The 14647-nt window shown below is 45.7% G+C and overlaps 1 protein-coding gene across 1 annotated transcript in view; it reads left to right on the top strand.

The window, feature by feature from the left end:
• The window catches only part of LOC121008056 (potassium voltage-gated channel subfamily H member 8-like), a 777955-nt gene that overhangs the window by 626575 nt on the left and 136733 nt on the right, over window positions 1-14647 (top strand). The window contains exons 6-7 of the mRNA XM_040440333.1: window positions 6792-6949; window positions 7779-7971. Of these exons, the coding sequence (XP_040296267.1) occupies window positions 6792-6949; window positions 7779-7971 (351 nt within the window). The remainder of the gene's footprint in view (window positions 1-6791; window positions 6950-7778; window positions 7972-14647) is intronic.

Raw genomic sequence — 14647 nt, 5'->3', positions numbered from 1 at the left:
CTTTTTACACCTTAGGACCAGGCCATTTTTTGCAAATCTGACCAGAGTCCCTTTAAGTGCTGATAACTTTAAAACACTTTGACTTATCCAGGCCGTTCTGAGATTGTTTTTTCGTCACATATTGTACTTCATGACAGTGGTAAAATGAAGTCAAAAAATTATTTTTTTTTGCACCAAAAAATACCTAATTTAACAAAAATTTGGAAAAATTTAGCAAATTTCAAAGTTTCAGTTTCTCTACTTCTGTAATACATAGTAATACCCCCAAAAATTCTGATGACTTTACATTCCCCATATGTCTACTTCATGTTAGAATTGTTTTGGGAATGATATTTTATTTTTTGGGGATGTTATAAGGCTTAGAAGTTTAGAAGCAAATCTTGAAATTTTTCAGAAATTTACAAAAACTAAATTTTTAGGGACCAGTTCAGGTCTGAAGTCACTTTGCGAGGCTTACATAATAGAAACCACCCAAAAATCACCCCATCTAAGAAACTACACCCCTCAAGGTATTCAAAACTGATTTTACATACGTCGTTAACCCTTTAGGTGTTGCACAAGAGTTATTGGCAAATGGGGATGAAATTTGAGAATTTAATTTTTTTGTCTAATTTTCCATTTTAACCCATTTTTTCCACTAACAAAGCAAGGGTTAACAGCCAAACAAGACTGTATCTTTATTGCCCTGACTCTGCCGTTTACAGAAACACCCAATATGTGGCCGTAAACTACTGTACGGCCACACAGCGGGGCGTAGAGGGAAAGGTGCGCCGTTTGGTTTTTGGAGGGCTGATTTTTATGGACTGGTTTATTTACACCATGTCCCATTTGAAGCCCCCTGATGCACCCCTAGAGTAGAAACTCCCTAAAAGTGACCCCATCTAAGAAACTACACCCCTCAAGGTATTCAAAACTGATTTTACATACGTCGTTAACCCTTTAGGTGTTGCACAAGAGTTATTGGCAAATGGGGATGAAATTTGAGAATTTCATTTTTTTGTCTAATTTTCCATTTTAACCCATTTTTTCCACTAACAAAGCAAGGGTTAACAGCCAAACAAGACTGTATCTTTATTGCCCTGACTCTGCCGTTTACAGAAACACCCAATATGTGGCCGTAAACTACTGTACGGCCACACAGCGGGGCGTAGAGGGAAAGGTGCGCCGTTTGGTTTTTGGAGGGCTGATTTTTATGGACTGGTTTATTTACACCATGTCCCATTTGAAGCCCCCTGATGCACCCCTAGAGTAGAAACTCCCTAAAAGTGACCCCATCTAAGAAACTACACCCCTCAAGGTATTCAAAACTGATTTTACATACGTCGTTAACTCTTTAGGTGTTGCACAAGAGTTATTGGCAAATGGGGATGAAATTTGAGAATTTCATTTTTTTGTCTAATTTTCCATTTTAACCCATTTTTTCCACTAACAAAGCAAGGGTTAACAGCCAAACAAGACTGTATCTTTATTGCCCTGACTCTGCCGTTTACAGAAACACCAAATATGTGGCTGTAAACTACTGTACGGCCACACAGCGGGGCGTAGAGTGAAAGGTGCGCCGTTTGGTTTTTGGAGGGCTGATTTTTATGGACTGGTTTATTTACACCATGTCCCATTTGAAGCCCCCCTGATGCACCCCTAGAGTAGAAACTCCCTAAAAGTGACCCCATCTAAGAAACTACACCCCTCAAGGTATTCAAAACTGATTTTACATACGTCGTTAACCCTTTAGGTGTTGCACAAGAGTTATTGGCAAATGGGGATGAAATTTGAAAATTTCATTTTTTTGCCTTATTTTCCATTTTAACCCATTTTTTCCACTAACAAAGCAAGGGTTAACAGCCAAACAAGACTGTATCTTTATTGCCCTGACTCTGCCGTTTACAGAAACACCAAATATGTGGCCGTAAACTACTGTACGGCCACACAGCGGGGCGTAGAGTGAAAGGTGCGCCGTTTGTTTTTTGGAGGGCTGATTTTTATGGACTGGTTTATTTACACCATGTCCCATTTGAAGCCCCCCTGATGCACCCCTAGAGTAGAAACTCCCTAAAAGTGACCCCATCTAAGAAACTACACCCCTCAAGGTATTCAAAACTGATTTTACATACGTCGTTAACCCTTTAGGTGTTGCACAAGAGTTATTGGCAAATGGGGATGAAATTTTAAAATTTCATTTTTTTGCCTTATTTTCCATTTTAACCCATTTTTTCCACTAACAAAGCAAGGGTTAACAGCCAAACAAGACTGTATCTTTATTGCCCTGACTCTGCCGTTTACAGAAACACCCAATATGTGGCCGTAAACTAATGTACGGCCACACAGCGGGGCGTAGAGTGAAAGGTGCGCCGTTTGGTTTTTGGAGGGCTGATTTTTATGGACCGGTTTATTTACACTGTGTCCTGTTTCAACCCCTCTGATGCACCCCTGGAGTAGAAACTCCCTAAAAGTGACCCCATTTTGGAAACTACGGGATAAGGTGGCATTTTTTTGGGGACTATTTTTAGGGTAAATATGATTTTTGGTTGCTCTATATTACATTTTTGTGAGGCAAGGTTACCAAAAATTTTAATTCTGAAATTTCATCTCCATTTGCCATTAACTGTTGAGGAACACCTAAAGGGTTAATAAAGTTTGTATAATCAGTTTTGAATACCTTGAGGGGTGTAGTTTCTTAGATGGGGTCAGTTTTGGGGAGTTTTTACTCTAGAGTGCATCAGGGGGGCTTCAAAAGGGACATGGTGTCAATAAAAAAGGCCATCAAAATCGGCCTTCCAGAAACCATGTCGGTCCTTTCCTTTTGCGGCCTCCCTTTTACTGATACAGCAGTTTACGACCACAAATGTGGTGTTTCTGTAAACTGCAGTATCAGGGTAATAAATATTAAGTTTTGTTTGGTTGTTAACCCTTGTTTTGTTACCGGAAAAAACGGATTGAAATGGAAAAGTGCCAAAAATAGCGGTTTTGGCACCGTTTTTTTTTTTTTTTTAACCGTGTTAATCTGGGGGGTTAGGTCATGGGATATTTTTATAGAGGAGATTCTTACGGACGCGGCAATACCTAATAAGTTTTTACAATTATTTAGGTTTTTGACTATATTATCTTTTTTGATACAAATCTTTTTTTTGGGTATCTCTAAAGTCTAAGGGTCATTTTATTTTTATTTTTTTTATCCAATTATCTCATGTGGGGGCTCATTTTTTGCGGGAGGAGCGGACGGTTTTATTGGCACTATTTTGGGGGCTATATGACTTTTTGATCGCTTGCTATTAAACTTTTTATTATGTAAGGTGACAAAAAAAAACTTTTTTTGCACCTTTTTTTTTTTTTTTTTCTTGACCGTGTTAATCTGGGGGGGTTGGTCATGGGGTAGTTTTATAGAGGAGATTATTACCGACGCGGCGATACCTAACATGTCTACTTTTAATAAATTATTTTAGTTTTTTTGGGTGTCTCAGGTCTGAGAACCATTTTTTTTTTATCCGATGTCAGTGCTAAATTGGGATATAAATTTAGTACTCCATGGAAGTGTGATACTCCCTGAAGCAACCGTCAATGCAGAGGCCCGGATGATCGGGGCACGTGTCGCACTGAGTAGTCGTGTCCTTTCGTATCCCCCTCCTGCGACACACTCTGCACTTTTTTTGGGTTCGTCCCTTCTTTCCAGTATGGGGGACCACACCTGGAAAGTGTTGGCCAGGGACGATCCGGGCACCTACAGTTCCCGAGGTACTCCGGCCTGCTCTTTCCCGGTCCGAAAAGATCAGGGCCTTGAGGACTGCCTCATAGAACTGGAGGAATGTCCCTGTGCTGCCAGCGCTTCGGGATAGTACAAAAGAGTTGTACATGGCAACCTGCACCAAGTAGACCGCAACTTTTTTGTACCATGCCCGGGTTTTGCGCATGGCATTATATGGCTTGAGGACTTGATCCGAGAGATCAACTCCTCCCATATACCGATTGTAGGCGACGATACAATCGGGCTTGAGGACCGTTGCCGCGGTACCTCGCACAGGGACAGGGGTGATGCCGTTACCATGAATTGTGGACAGCATAAGGACATCCCTCTTGTCCTTATACCTGACCAGCAACAGGTTTCCAGTGGTAAGGGCACGGGTCTCACCCCTGGGGATAGGTACCTGGAGGGGGTGGGCAGGGAGGCCGCGTTGATTTTTCCGCACGGTCCCACAAGCGGACGTGGATCTGGCGGCAAGGGACTGGAACAAGGGGATACTGGTATAAAAGTTATCCACGTAAAGGTGGTAACCCTTATCCAGCAGTGGGTACATAAGGTCCCACACAAGTTTCCCGGTAACACCCAGAGTGGGGGGACATTCTGGGGGTTGAATCCGGGAATCTCGCCCCTCGTACACACGAAATTTGTAAGTGTACCCTGAGGTACTCTCACAAATTTTGTATAGCTTCACGCCATACCTCGCCCGCTTGGAGGGCACATACTGGCGGAAAATGAGTCTCCCCTTGAACGCAATGAGAGACTCATCAACCGCGACCTCCCTTCCAGGTACATAGGCCTCCATGAATTTGGCCCCAAAGTGATCGATGACCGGCCGTATCTTATACAGACGGTCATGGGCAGGATCACCTCGGGGGGGACATGCTGCATTATCGGAATAATGCAGACATTTCCGGATGGCCTCAAACCGGGAGCGTGTCATGGCTGTACTGTAAAGTGGGGCCTGGTATAGGACGTCCCCACTCCAGTACAGCCTGACACTGGGTTTTTTGACCAGGCCCATATGCAGCACGAGGCCCCAAAATATCCTCATTTCGGCTGCACTGACCGGCGTCCAGCCACCGGGCCTGGCCAAAAAGGAGCCCGGGTGTTGAGCGACGAACTGTTGGGCGTACAGATTCGTCTGCTCCACCATCAGATTTACCAGTGGGTCACTGAAAAAATGACAAAAAAAGTCATATTCAGTGTAGCCCACTGTGGAAATCTGGATTCCTGATTGGCCTACAAAATCAGGAATCACGGGCTCGTATCGCTCTGGGCTACACCAGACAAGTTCACCGGAAGGGGGCTCCGGTGGATTTAACTGGTGGGCCGGGAAACCAGTACGAGCCCCAGAGCTGCTCGTACTAGTGTGGGCCACAGGGTCCCTAACATGGCGGTCCCCTTGCTCCGCCTGGCGGCGTCTCCGCCGCCTTGGGGGCTCATCATCATCGCTAGATGATGAGGAGGATGCGGATGACAACAGGAATGTGGGGTCATCCTCATCCTCACTGGGACTCTCGGAGTCGGAGGCAAGCTGGGCGTATGCCTCCTCGGCCGAGAACGTCCGGCGGGCCATAGGGGAGTGTGTGTCTGCGTGTATATGTGCGTGTGTGTAACTCTTTATTTTGTGTGCGTGTGTGTGGGGGCACGGGTGTTCACGAACTCACCCTAAAACTAACAGAAAAAAAATAAAATAAACTAACTAAAAAAAGGGCAAAAAATGTGGGGGAAAAAAATCAAAACCGCTGATCAACTGTCCGAAGTTGATCAGCGGTGGGGTGTGCGATGCGCTAACAGTGGCCGGACACTAAGTGCCGGCCACAATCAGCGTACAAAAAAAAAAAAAAAAAATGCACCCCAAAAAAGGTGGGGGGGGGAGGGGGTGGGGGGGGGGCCAAGTGGCAGCACCCCTGGGGGGGTCTAGGGTCACACAGCTGTGCTGTGGACCCCAGACACCCTAACTTAGGGTGATGCAATCAAAGTAAGAAAAGTTCAGAAACTAACTTTCCCTTTTTTTTCCCTGCCTAAAACAAACTTTCCCTATGCTGTCCCTATGTACCTGATGGGGGGTGCTGGGGCACAGATCGGGTCCTGGGGGCACAGATCGGGTCCTGGGGGTGCTGGCAACGATGGTGGGCACACGTGCAGGCAGCTCCTCTCTCCTCCGGCTCCGGAACACAAAAGGAGGAGGAGAGGAGCGCCTGCCTCTTTTGAATTTGGCGCCGGACCGCCCACAGACCAATCGGAAAGCGATCCTAAGTGGTGATGTCACCATCACCACTCAGGATCGCTGGATGGTGATTGGTGGGGTGAAATCACACCACCATCACCATCCTGTTCCGGGTTATCGGGTCTTCAGAGACCCGAACAACCCGGAAACGCAGAAAACCGCAGGTCTGAATTGACCTGCGGTTTTCTGCGATCGCATACATGGGGGGGTCACCGGACCCCCCGGCGCATTTGCCCCAAGTGCCTGCTCAATGATTTGAGCAGGCACGGGGTTCCGATCACCGCCCGCCGCCCGGCGGTGAACGAAAATACACAGGGCGTACATGTACGCCCTGTGTCCTTAAGTACCAGGGCACAAGGGCGTACCTGTACGCCCTATGTCCTTAAGAGGTTAAAGGGGTTGTCTCACTTCAGCAAATGGCATTTATCATGTAGACAAAGTTAATACAAGGCACTTACTAATGTATTGTGATTGTCCATATTGCTTCCTTTGCTGGCTGGATTCATTTTTCTATCACATTATACACTGCTCGTTTCCATGGTTACAGACCATCCTGCAATCCATCAGTGGTGGTCATGCTTGCACACTATATGAAAAAGTGCTGGCCTATGCGTGCTCCAGAGCAAGGTAGAGCTTCAGATTTTAACAAGAATAGAAAAGGAATGAGCTATTCCTGTAGAATGCAGAGGCCTGATCTGAGTTTGATAGTGTGATCAGATTCTACATGAAAAGTGATGTGAAATGAAGCCATTAGAATGCAAAAATGATATTTATTGAATAATATACTCCTGTAGATCATCACACTGGTTCTTTTTTTACTTGCAGACATTCTTTTAAATTTCCGAACAACATATGTCAGCAAATCTGGTCAGGTTGTGTATGACCCTCGCTCTATTTGTGTGCACTATGCAACCACATGGTTCTTTGTGGACCTCATTGCTGCCCTTCCCTTTGACCTGCTCTATGCATTTAGTGTTAATGTGGTAAGTGGATATGTTCATTTTTGCTAACTTTTATTAAATACATTCAAAATGTACTGATTCCTTATTCTTTTGTAGAAGGCTATTTATTATCAGAATGAGGCAGCTACTGAAATAAGAGAGAAAAATGTTAGTTCACCATCTAATGACATATCAACAGTCCATTGATGGGATGGTAAGGGTTGTCCAGGATTATAAAAAGGTCTTCCTTTATTTTTTCTAGAAACAGCACTGCTCTTGTCCTCAGGCTACTTCTGGGATGTAACTCAGCTAGTGTTGGACTGGGGTTCCTTGGGTCCACCAGAGAAAACTGCTCTCGAGGCCCAGCCCTTATATCATTAATAAAGTCTAATAGGTTTTGAATCAAAGAAATAGACCCTAGTGGCAACTGGTTGACTCCAAAGGCAGCCAAATGTGTGTTTTTTTCTTATGGACATTTGGTACTATGGTATCAGAGTCTGGGCTTACTGGAGGATCCTCTGTTACTCTGGTGGACCTACCCAAACCTGAGCTCAGCCACTTCATCTAAAAGGGCATGAGGTTCAATACTAGAGATAGTCTTTGGGAAAAGTTGTGCTGTTTCTTGAAAAACAGTAGACCGTTGTTTCATATTCTGCTCGAATACTTCAATTTCTATTCACTAAGCAGATTGAATAGTCTATATTTCATTCTCCAAAGACAAAATGTCCAATTTTACCTAAATATTTATAAAACAGATTTTCTTCTAATTGATCTCTAATAATTGGTATGACAGTATAATATGTATAGGTTGTAAATAGCTATTTCATACATTTCATACATTTATATAATTTCATTTATTTTTGTATTTTAGTATTTTGGAGTTCATCTCCTGAAGACAGTGCGTCTACTCCGACTTCTTCGCTTGCTGCAGAAGTTGGATCGTTACTCCCAGTACAGTGCAGTTGTATTGACACTTCTTATGTCTATGTTTGCATTGCTTGCTCATTGGATGGCCTGTATATGGTACTTTATTGGCCAGAAGGAAATTGAAGCTCATGAGATTGGTGGTAAGTGGTACCAATAAGCACAAGCAATGAGCACTAGACCTCTAGGCAGAGCAGTTCATAATGTATAGAAGTCAGGTACTCAATGACATCATAGAGATATATTTACAGAAGAACATATTTGCATTATTTTCTGGGAATATGGACAGAAGTGGCTGTATTGTATGTAAAGCAATGTGTAATTTGTATTTTTAAAGAGAAATTGCTTCCACTGACAGCTGAAACAAGGACAGAAATGCTTGACAGTGATTGGCTTTGCTCGGCTTTCCTCGGGTAGACTGAAATCTATGAGTCCATCATAGTACCAAGGGGTCAGAGCACTCATATGATTGCTTCTGGCCTTATGGTAAAGCTATTTGAGGGAGTCTTACCACCACACTTCCACACATCAAAAGTTCTGAAATTACTCTTTAAAGGGAACCTGTCACCTGGAAAACACATTTTGTTGTGTTGCTAATCATGATTTTCTTTCCTCATTCTGTCTCCTCATATTTGTTAAAATCTAAAATGTCTGTTGGCGCCTTCTCCAAGTCAGGCTTGAAGTCAAGGGGGCAGCGGCCTCCTTACTTCAAGGCACGATAAGCCCGCCCCTTACCCTTCCTCTCTACATTGTGATGGACATCTTGCCGTGATGCTGGGACTGCACTCTTCTCGTGCATGCGCCGTGCGCTGCCTGTTACAACTCGATCCCGACTCCCTCACTCACCGCCTTCATTTTGCAGACTGCGCATGCGCCGTTCAGTTCCATCGTGCTCATGCCCGGCCGTCTTGTCTTTAGCGTGAGCGTGATCACTGGCTTGCGTTCTCCAGCGACTGAAGCTAGTGATCACGCTCATGCTAAAGACGAGAAGCGACGGCCGGGCGCGAGCACGATGGAACTGAACAGCGGATGCACAGTCTGCAAAATGAAGGCGGTGAGTGAGGGAGCCGAAGCCAGGATCGCGCCAGAACAGGCAGCGCACGGCACATGCGCGAGAAGAGTGCAGTCCCAGCATCACGGCAAGATGTCCTTCTCAATGTAAAGAGGAGGGGTAAGGGGCGGGCTTATCGTGCCTTGAAGCAAGGCCGCTGCCCCCTTGACTTCAAGCCTGACTTGAAGAAGGCGCCAACAGACATTAAAACTGTGATTTTAACAAATATGAGGAGACAGAATGAGGAAAGAAAATCATGATTAGCAACACACTGGGGGATACTTTAAGGTACTGTGGTTGGTTTAATATGTGTTTTCCCGGTGACAGGTTCCCTTTAAGTTGGAAGTCTGCCTGGCTGAAAGATAAAAGCCAAGTTGTGGACTTGAACTGATTTATCACAAAGTTTGAAATGACAACTCATGAACATGAAGTAAAAGTAACATATTAACTTAGTTTTTAAGGCTGTCCATCTATTTCAGCCTGTTATCCTGCAAATTTGATCCAGAGGAAGGCAAAAAACCCCTGTGAGGTAGTAGCTAGGGATGAGCGAATCAACTTCAGATTCTTCATCCGAAGTTGAGTCGCATCAAACTTTGTTAGAATACTGTACAGAGCGAGTGATCCGTACAGTATTAGATTGTATTGGTTCAGATGAGCCGAAGTTATTATTTCGCGAAATCTCGCAAGACTTTGGGTCATAACTTCATAAATAAATTTCTACTGTAAAAAACCTTTGTACCGAACTCTGGTTCGGTTCCAGGTGGTACCTTGGAACCGGACCCGAGTTCAGTACAAATGTTTTTTACAGTGGAAATTGATATACGAATTTATTACCCGAAGTCACGCAAGATTTTGAGAAGTAATAACTTTGGCTCCTCTGAACCAATACAATCTAATACTGTACGGAGCACTATTCTAAGGCCTCTTTCACACGGGCATCGCGTGTGAGGGCCGGATAGGATGCGTGTGCATTGCGGGGAAATGCACGATTTTTCCACGCGAGTGCAAAGCGTTTTAATGCGTTTTGCACGCGTTTGAGAAAAATCGGCATGTTTGGTACCCAGACCCGAACCCAGACTTCTTCACAGAAGTTCGGGTTTGGGATCGGTGTTGTGTACATTTTATTATTTTCCCTTATAACATTATAAGGGAAAAGAATAGCATTCTTAATACAGAATTCAAAGTAAATTAGGGATGGAGGGGTTAAAAAAATTAATAAAATTAAACTCACCTCATCCACTTGTTCGCGCAGCCCGGCTTGTCTTCTTTCTTCTTCTTTGAGGACTTGGGAGAAAAGGACCTTTGGTGACATCCCTGCACTCATCTCATGGTCCATCACATGATCCATCACCATCATCCTTTTCTCCCAGGTCCTCAAAGAAGAAGAAAGAAGACAAGCCAGGTTGCGCGAACAAGTGGATGAGGTGAGTTTAATTTATATATTTTTTTAACCCCTCCAGCCCTAATTTATTTTGCATTCTGTATTAAGAATGCTATTATTTTCCCTTATAACCATGTTATAAGGAAAAATAATAAAGATCGGATCCCCATCCCGATCGTCACCTAGCAACCATGCGTGAAAATCGCACCGCATCTGCACTTGCTTGCGGATGCTTGCGATTTCCACGCAGCCCCATTCACTTCTATGGTGCCTGCGTTGCGTGAAAAACGCACAATATACAGTAGAGCATGCTGTGATTTTCACACAACGCACAAGTGCACAGCCCCATATAAATGAATGGGTCCGGATTCAGTGCGGGTGCAATGCGCTCACCTCACAAATTGCACCCGCGCAGAAAACTCTCCCGTGTGAAAGGGGTCTAACAAAGTTTTATGCAAATTGACTTCGGATGAAGCAAATCTCCCCTGTAGTCAACCCATTCCAGCTATTACTTTAGTTGCCCTCCTCTGAACTTTCTCCAGCTCTACTATGTCTGCCTTGTTCACTGGAGCCCAGAACTGTACACAGTACTCCATGTGTGGTCTGACTAGTGATTTGTAAAGTGGTAGAACTATGTTCTCATCATGGGCATCTATGCCCCTTTTGATGCAACCCATTATCTTATTGGCCTTGGCAGCAGCTGCCTGACACTGGTTTTTACTGCTTAGTTTGCTGTTTATTAAAATTCCTAGGTCCTTTTCCATGTCAGTGTTACCCAGTGTTTTACCATTTAGTATGCACGGGTGATTTGCATTATTCCTTCCCATGTGCATAACCTTACAATTGTCAGTGTTAAACCTCATCTGCCACTTCTCTGCCCAAGCCTCCAATCAATCCAGATCCCTCTGTAGCAGTATACTGTCTTCTTTCATGTTAATTACTTTACACAGTTTAGTGTCTGCAAGTTGCAGTTTTGTGTCCAGTCAAAAAATAAAATAAACTGATCTGTCACTCATTTACTTTCAATGTGTTTAGTGACAGATCAATATTTTTTCTGTTTTGGTTTCACACAACTGCATCCTAACGGAACGGATGTATCCTGATGTGCAAAATCAAAACAGATCCGTTTAATTAACAATTCAAGTGTGAAAGTAGCATTACTTACCCACACATACACACTTTCTCCCAGTCCAAGCATTTTCATGTTATGTACCAACCTATTATGTGGCACAATATTAAATGATTTAGAGAAGTTATGATAAAAAAAAAAAATTGTGCTCCTAACACCCCTCCCCATGCATAGATACACCCCCAATACCAGTTTTTCATGTCTGAGCTTTCTTCCCCTTGTCTGAGCATCAGACTATCCTAGCAGATCTTTACTTTCCTGGTTTCCTGTTTTGTTGAATGCTTAACTTCATTGATAAAGCCTGGCTGCACTGCAGAGTGATGAGTCACAGGCTGGCCATGCCCACTGCTCAGTCTGCAGGAGCTGCACCCACTAAAATTCCTTTGGCCATGTTACTACAGCCATATGCAGCGTGCCAGTCCGCAGGGGTAGAACACGTGAGGTTCACAGTGGGCCGGAATGTACATGCAGTTCATCGGTTACTCACGGTTTAGCAGTCGCCTTCCTGGGCCAGCAGTGCAGTGAAGGGGAGAACAGCACTGGATTCCCTGGGGCACACTCGGTCACAGGGGACACCCGCCAGGTGGTGATTGAGGTGCCCTTGAAGGTTAATGGTTGCTGAGTGCTTGTGCGGCTGGGCCCCTGACTTAGGTATTGTCGTGACGCCAGCACCTTGATGGAGCAAAATGTTGAGAGTGGTAGTGGTATGAAGTTCGAAGAATGAGCCTTAAATCCAACTGTAAACTTTACTATAACCAGGTTCTTGATAACAGTTTACATCCAGTAATAAAACAGTCTCTGGTATACATGCAAGTTGGATGTGATGAATCCCAGTAACAGGCTGTGCTGGTGGTAATGTGTCAGGCTAGGGGAGTTAGTTAGGTACTCACTGATAAAAAGCTCTTTGCCTTGCTTCAATCTTAGCTGAGGTAGTTCCAGTCTTGATCTTCTACACAAGTGATGCAAGAAAACCCTTATCTGTCCTTAGAATAACGATGAGGCTGCCAGAAGCTAATAAGTCCTTTACCTAGATACAAAGGTGCCTAGAGCCCAGAATAATGGCCTTGTCCTTCCTTTGTCTTGATCCAATAATAACCTTGAACAGAAATTCACTTGTTACCCCTGAAGAGTGAATTGTAGAATGTAGACCTTCCTCTGCCTGTCTTCCCACGCTTTGTTACTGAAGTTTAAGCTGGTTCCTCTGGACCGTGAAGCCCCAGAGAGAGAGCTGAGAGGAGAGGGGACCTCATCTCCCCCCTTAGCTTCTCACTCCATCTTCTTCTTTCAACGACTTCCAACTCTAAACTGAGAGGACTCCCTAGCTAGGCCTGAACTGCCTTATATATACTGTGGTGCTACCCCATCTAGTGGTGGATGTATGTAGTGCACCTGACAGCCTGGTAAAAAGGGATTTCACATGGTAGTTGTCACGGAACCATGAACCAGACGTACAACAAGAGATAAGTGAAAATAAGAAGGCTTTATTGAAAATAAAGCTGTAAAGCAAAAGTCCAAACGGATGGTGAAACCGAGCAGAGTCTTTGCGAAGCCAGAGGTCAGGAACCAGAAGGGTAGTCAGACGAAGCCAGGATCAGGAACCAGCAGGGTAGTCAGACGAAGCCAGGATCAGGAACCAGCAGGGTAGTCAGACGAGGCCAGGATCAGGAACCAGCAGGGTAGTCAGACGAAGCCAGGATCAGGAACCAGAAGCAGCAGCAGTCTTAGAAGCATGTGAACACAAGAGGACCAAGCAAGGAACTGAAGCCACAGACCTTCTATATATATGAGCTAGGCATCCAGCTCCTCCCAGGGGAAGGAGGAGCCGCAGGGTGGAAGGCTACAAGAAACCCAGAAACCAAGATGGCCGCCAGCACATGTCAAACGAAGGAGAGCAGCAAGCAGGTAAGACCATGACAGTACCTCCCCCTCAAGGGCCCCTCCTCCGCGGAGCACAAAACGGTTTCTGAGGGAAGCGTGCGTGGAAGGCTCGGAGCAAGGCAGGAGCATGGACATCTGCGGAGGGAACCCAGGAACGCTCCTCTGGACCATAACCACGCCAATGGACCAAAAACTGCAACCGACCGCGGACCAGGCGTGAGTCCAGGATATTGCTCACCTCATATTCCTCACGATTGCCCACTTGGACCGGACGAGGCCGAGGAACCGAGGAAGTGAAACGATTACACACCAGTGGCTTCAACAGGGAGACATGAAACACGTTGGAGATCCGCATGCCAGGAGGAAGCGCAAGGGCATAGGCTACCGGGTTTACCCTGCGAAGCACTCGGAAGGGACCAACAAAGCGAGGCGCCAGCTTGGGAGTGGGCACTCGAAGGTTGAGGTTGCGGGTGGACAACCATACACGGTCTCCGACCTGGTAGGAAGGAGCAGGCGCTCGTCTGCGATCAGCCTGGAATCTCTGGCGCTGCGCAGAGACCTCAAGGGACTTCTGGATCTGTACCCAAGAAGCACGTAGGACGGAAAGGTGATCCTCCACAGCCGGAATATCCTGGGGAGAGAATACCTCCGGTAACACGGCAGGTTGGAACCCATAATTGGCCATGAAGGGAGACGTCCCAGAGGAAGAGTTCACCGCCGTGTTCCTGGCAAACTCAGCCCAAGGCAGGAGGTCAACCCAATTGTCTTGGTGATCGGAGACATAGCAACGAAGGAATTGCTCCAAGGCCTGATTGGATCGTTCTGCGGCCCCATTGGACTGAGGGTGGTAGGCCGAGGAGAAGGAGAGATGAATCCCCAACTGGGAGCAAAAGGCGCGCCAGAACCTGGACACAAACTGACTCCCCCGATCCGACACAATCTCCTTAGGCAAACCGTGCAACCGGAAGACCTCCCTGGCAAAAATCGTGGCCAACTCTTGTGCAGAGGGTAACTTCTTGAGAGGAACACAGTGGCACATTTTGGAAAACCGATCCACAATCATGAGAATGACCGTATGGCCTCGGGATGCAGGGAGGTCCACAATGAAATCCATCCCCAGGTGTGACCATGGGCGCTCCCCGGTGGCTATGGGTTGCAGAAGGCCCAACGGAAGGTGCCGAGGGGACTTACTCTGGGCACAAACGGAGCATGCCGCTACATATGCGGCGATGTCGGAACGTAGGGAAGGCCACCAGAACAGACGTGAAACAGCCCAGGACAGCTGATTCTTTCCAGGATGCCCCGCGGTCTTGGAGTTATGGTAGGTTCGCAACAACCGAGTGCGCAACTCCTCAGGCACAAAACATCTGCCGTTGG

Source organism: Bufo bufo, chromosome 7 (genome assembly GCF_905171765.1).
Source record: "Bufo bufo chromosome 7, aBufBuf1.1, whole genome shotgun sequence".
Taxonomy (NCBI): Eukaryota; Metazoa; Chordata; class Amphibia; order Anura; family Bufonidae; genus Bufo; species Bufo bufo.
Note: the sequence above shows the minus strand (reverse complement) of the source record. Positions and strands in the feature narration are given on the sequence as shown.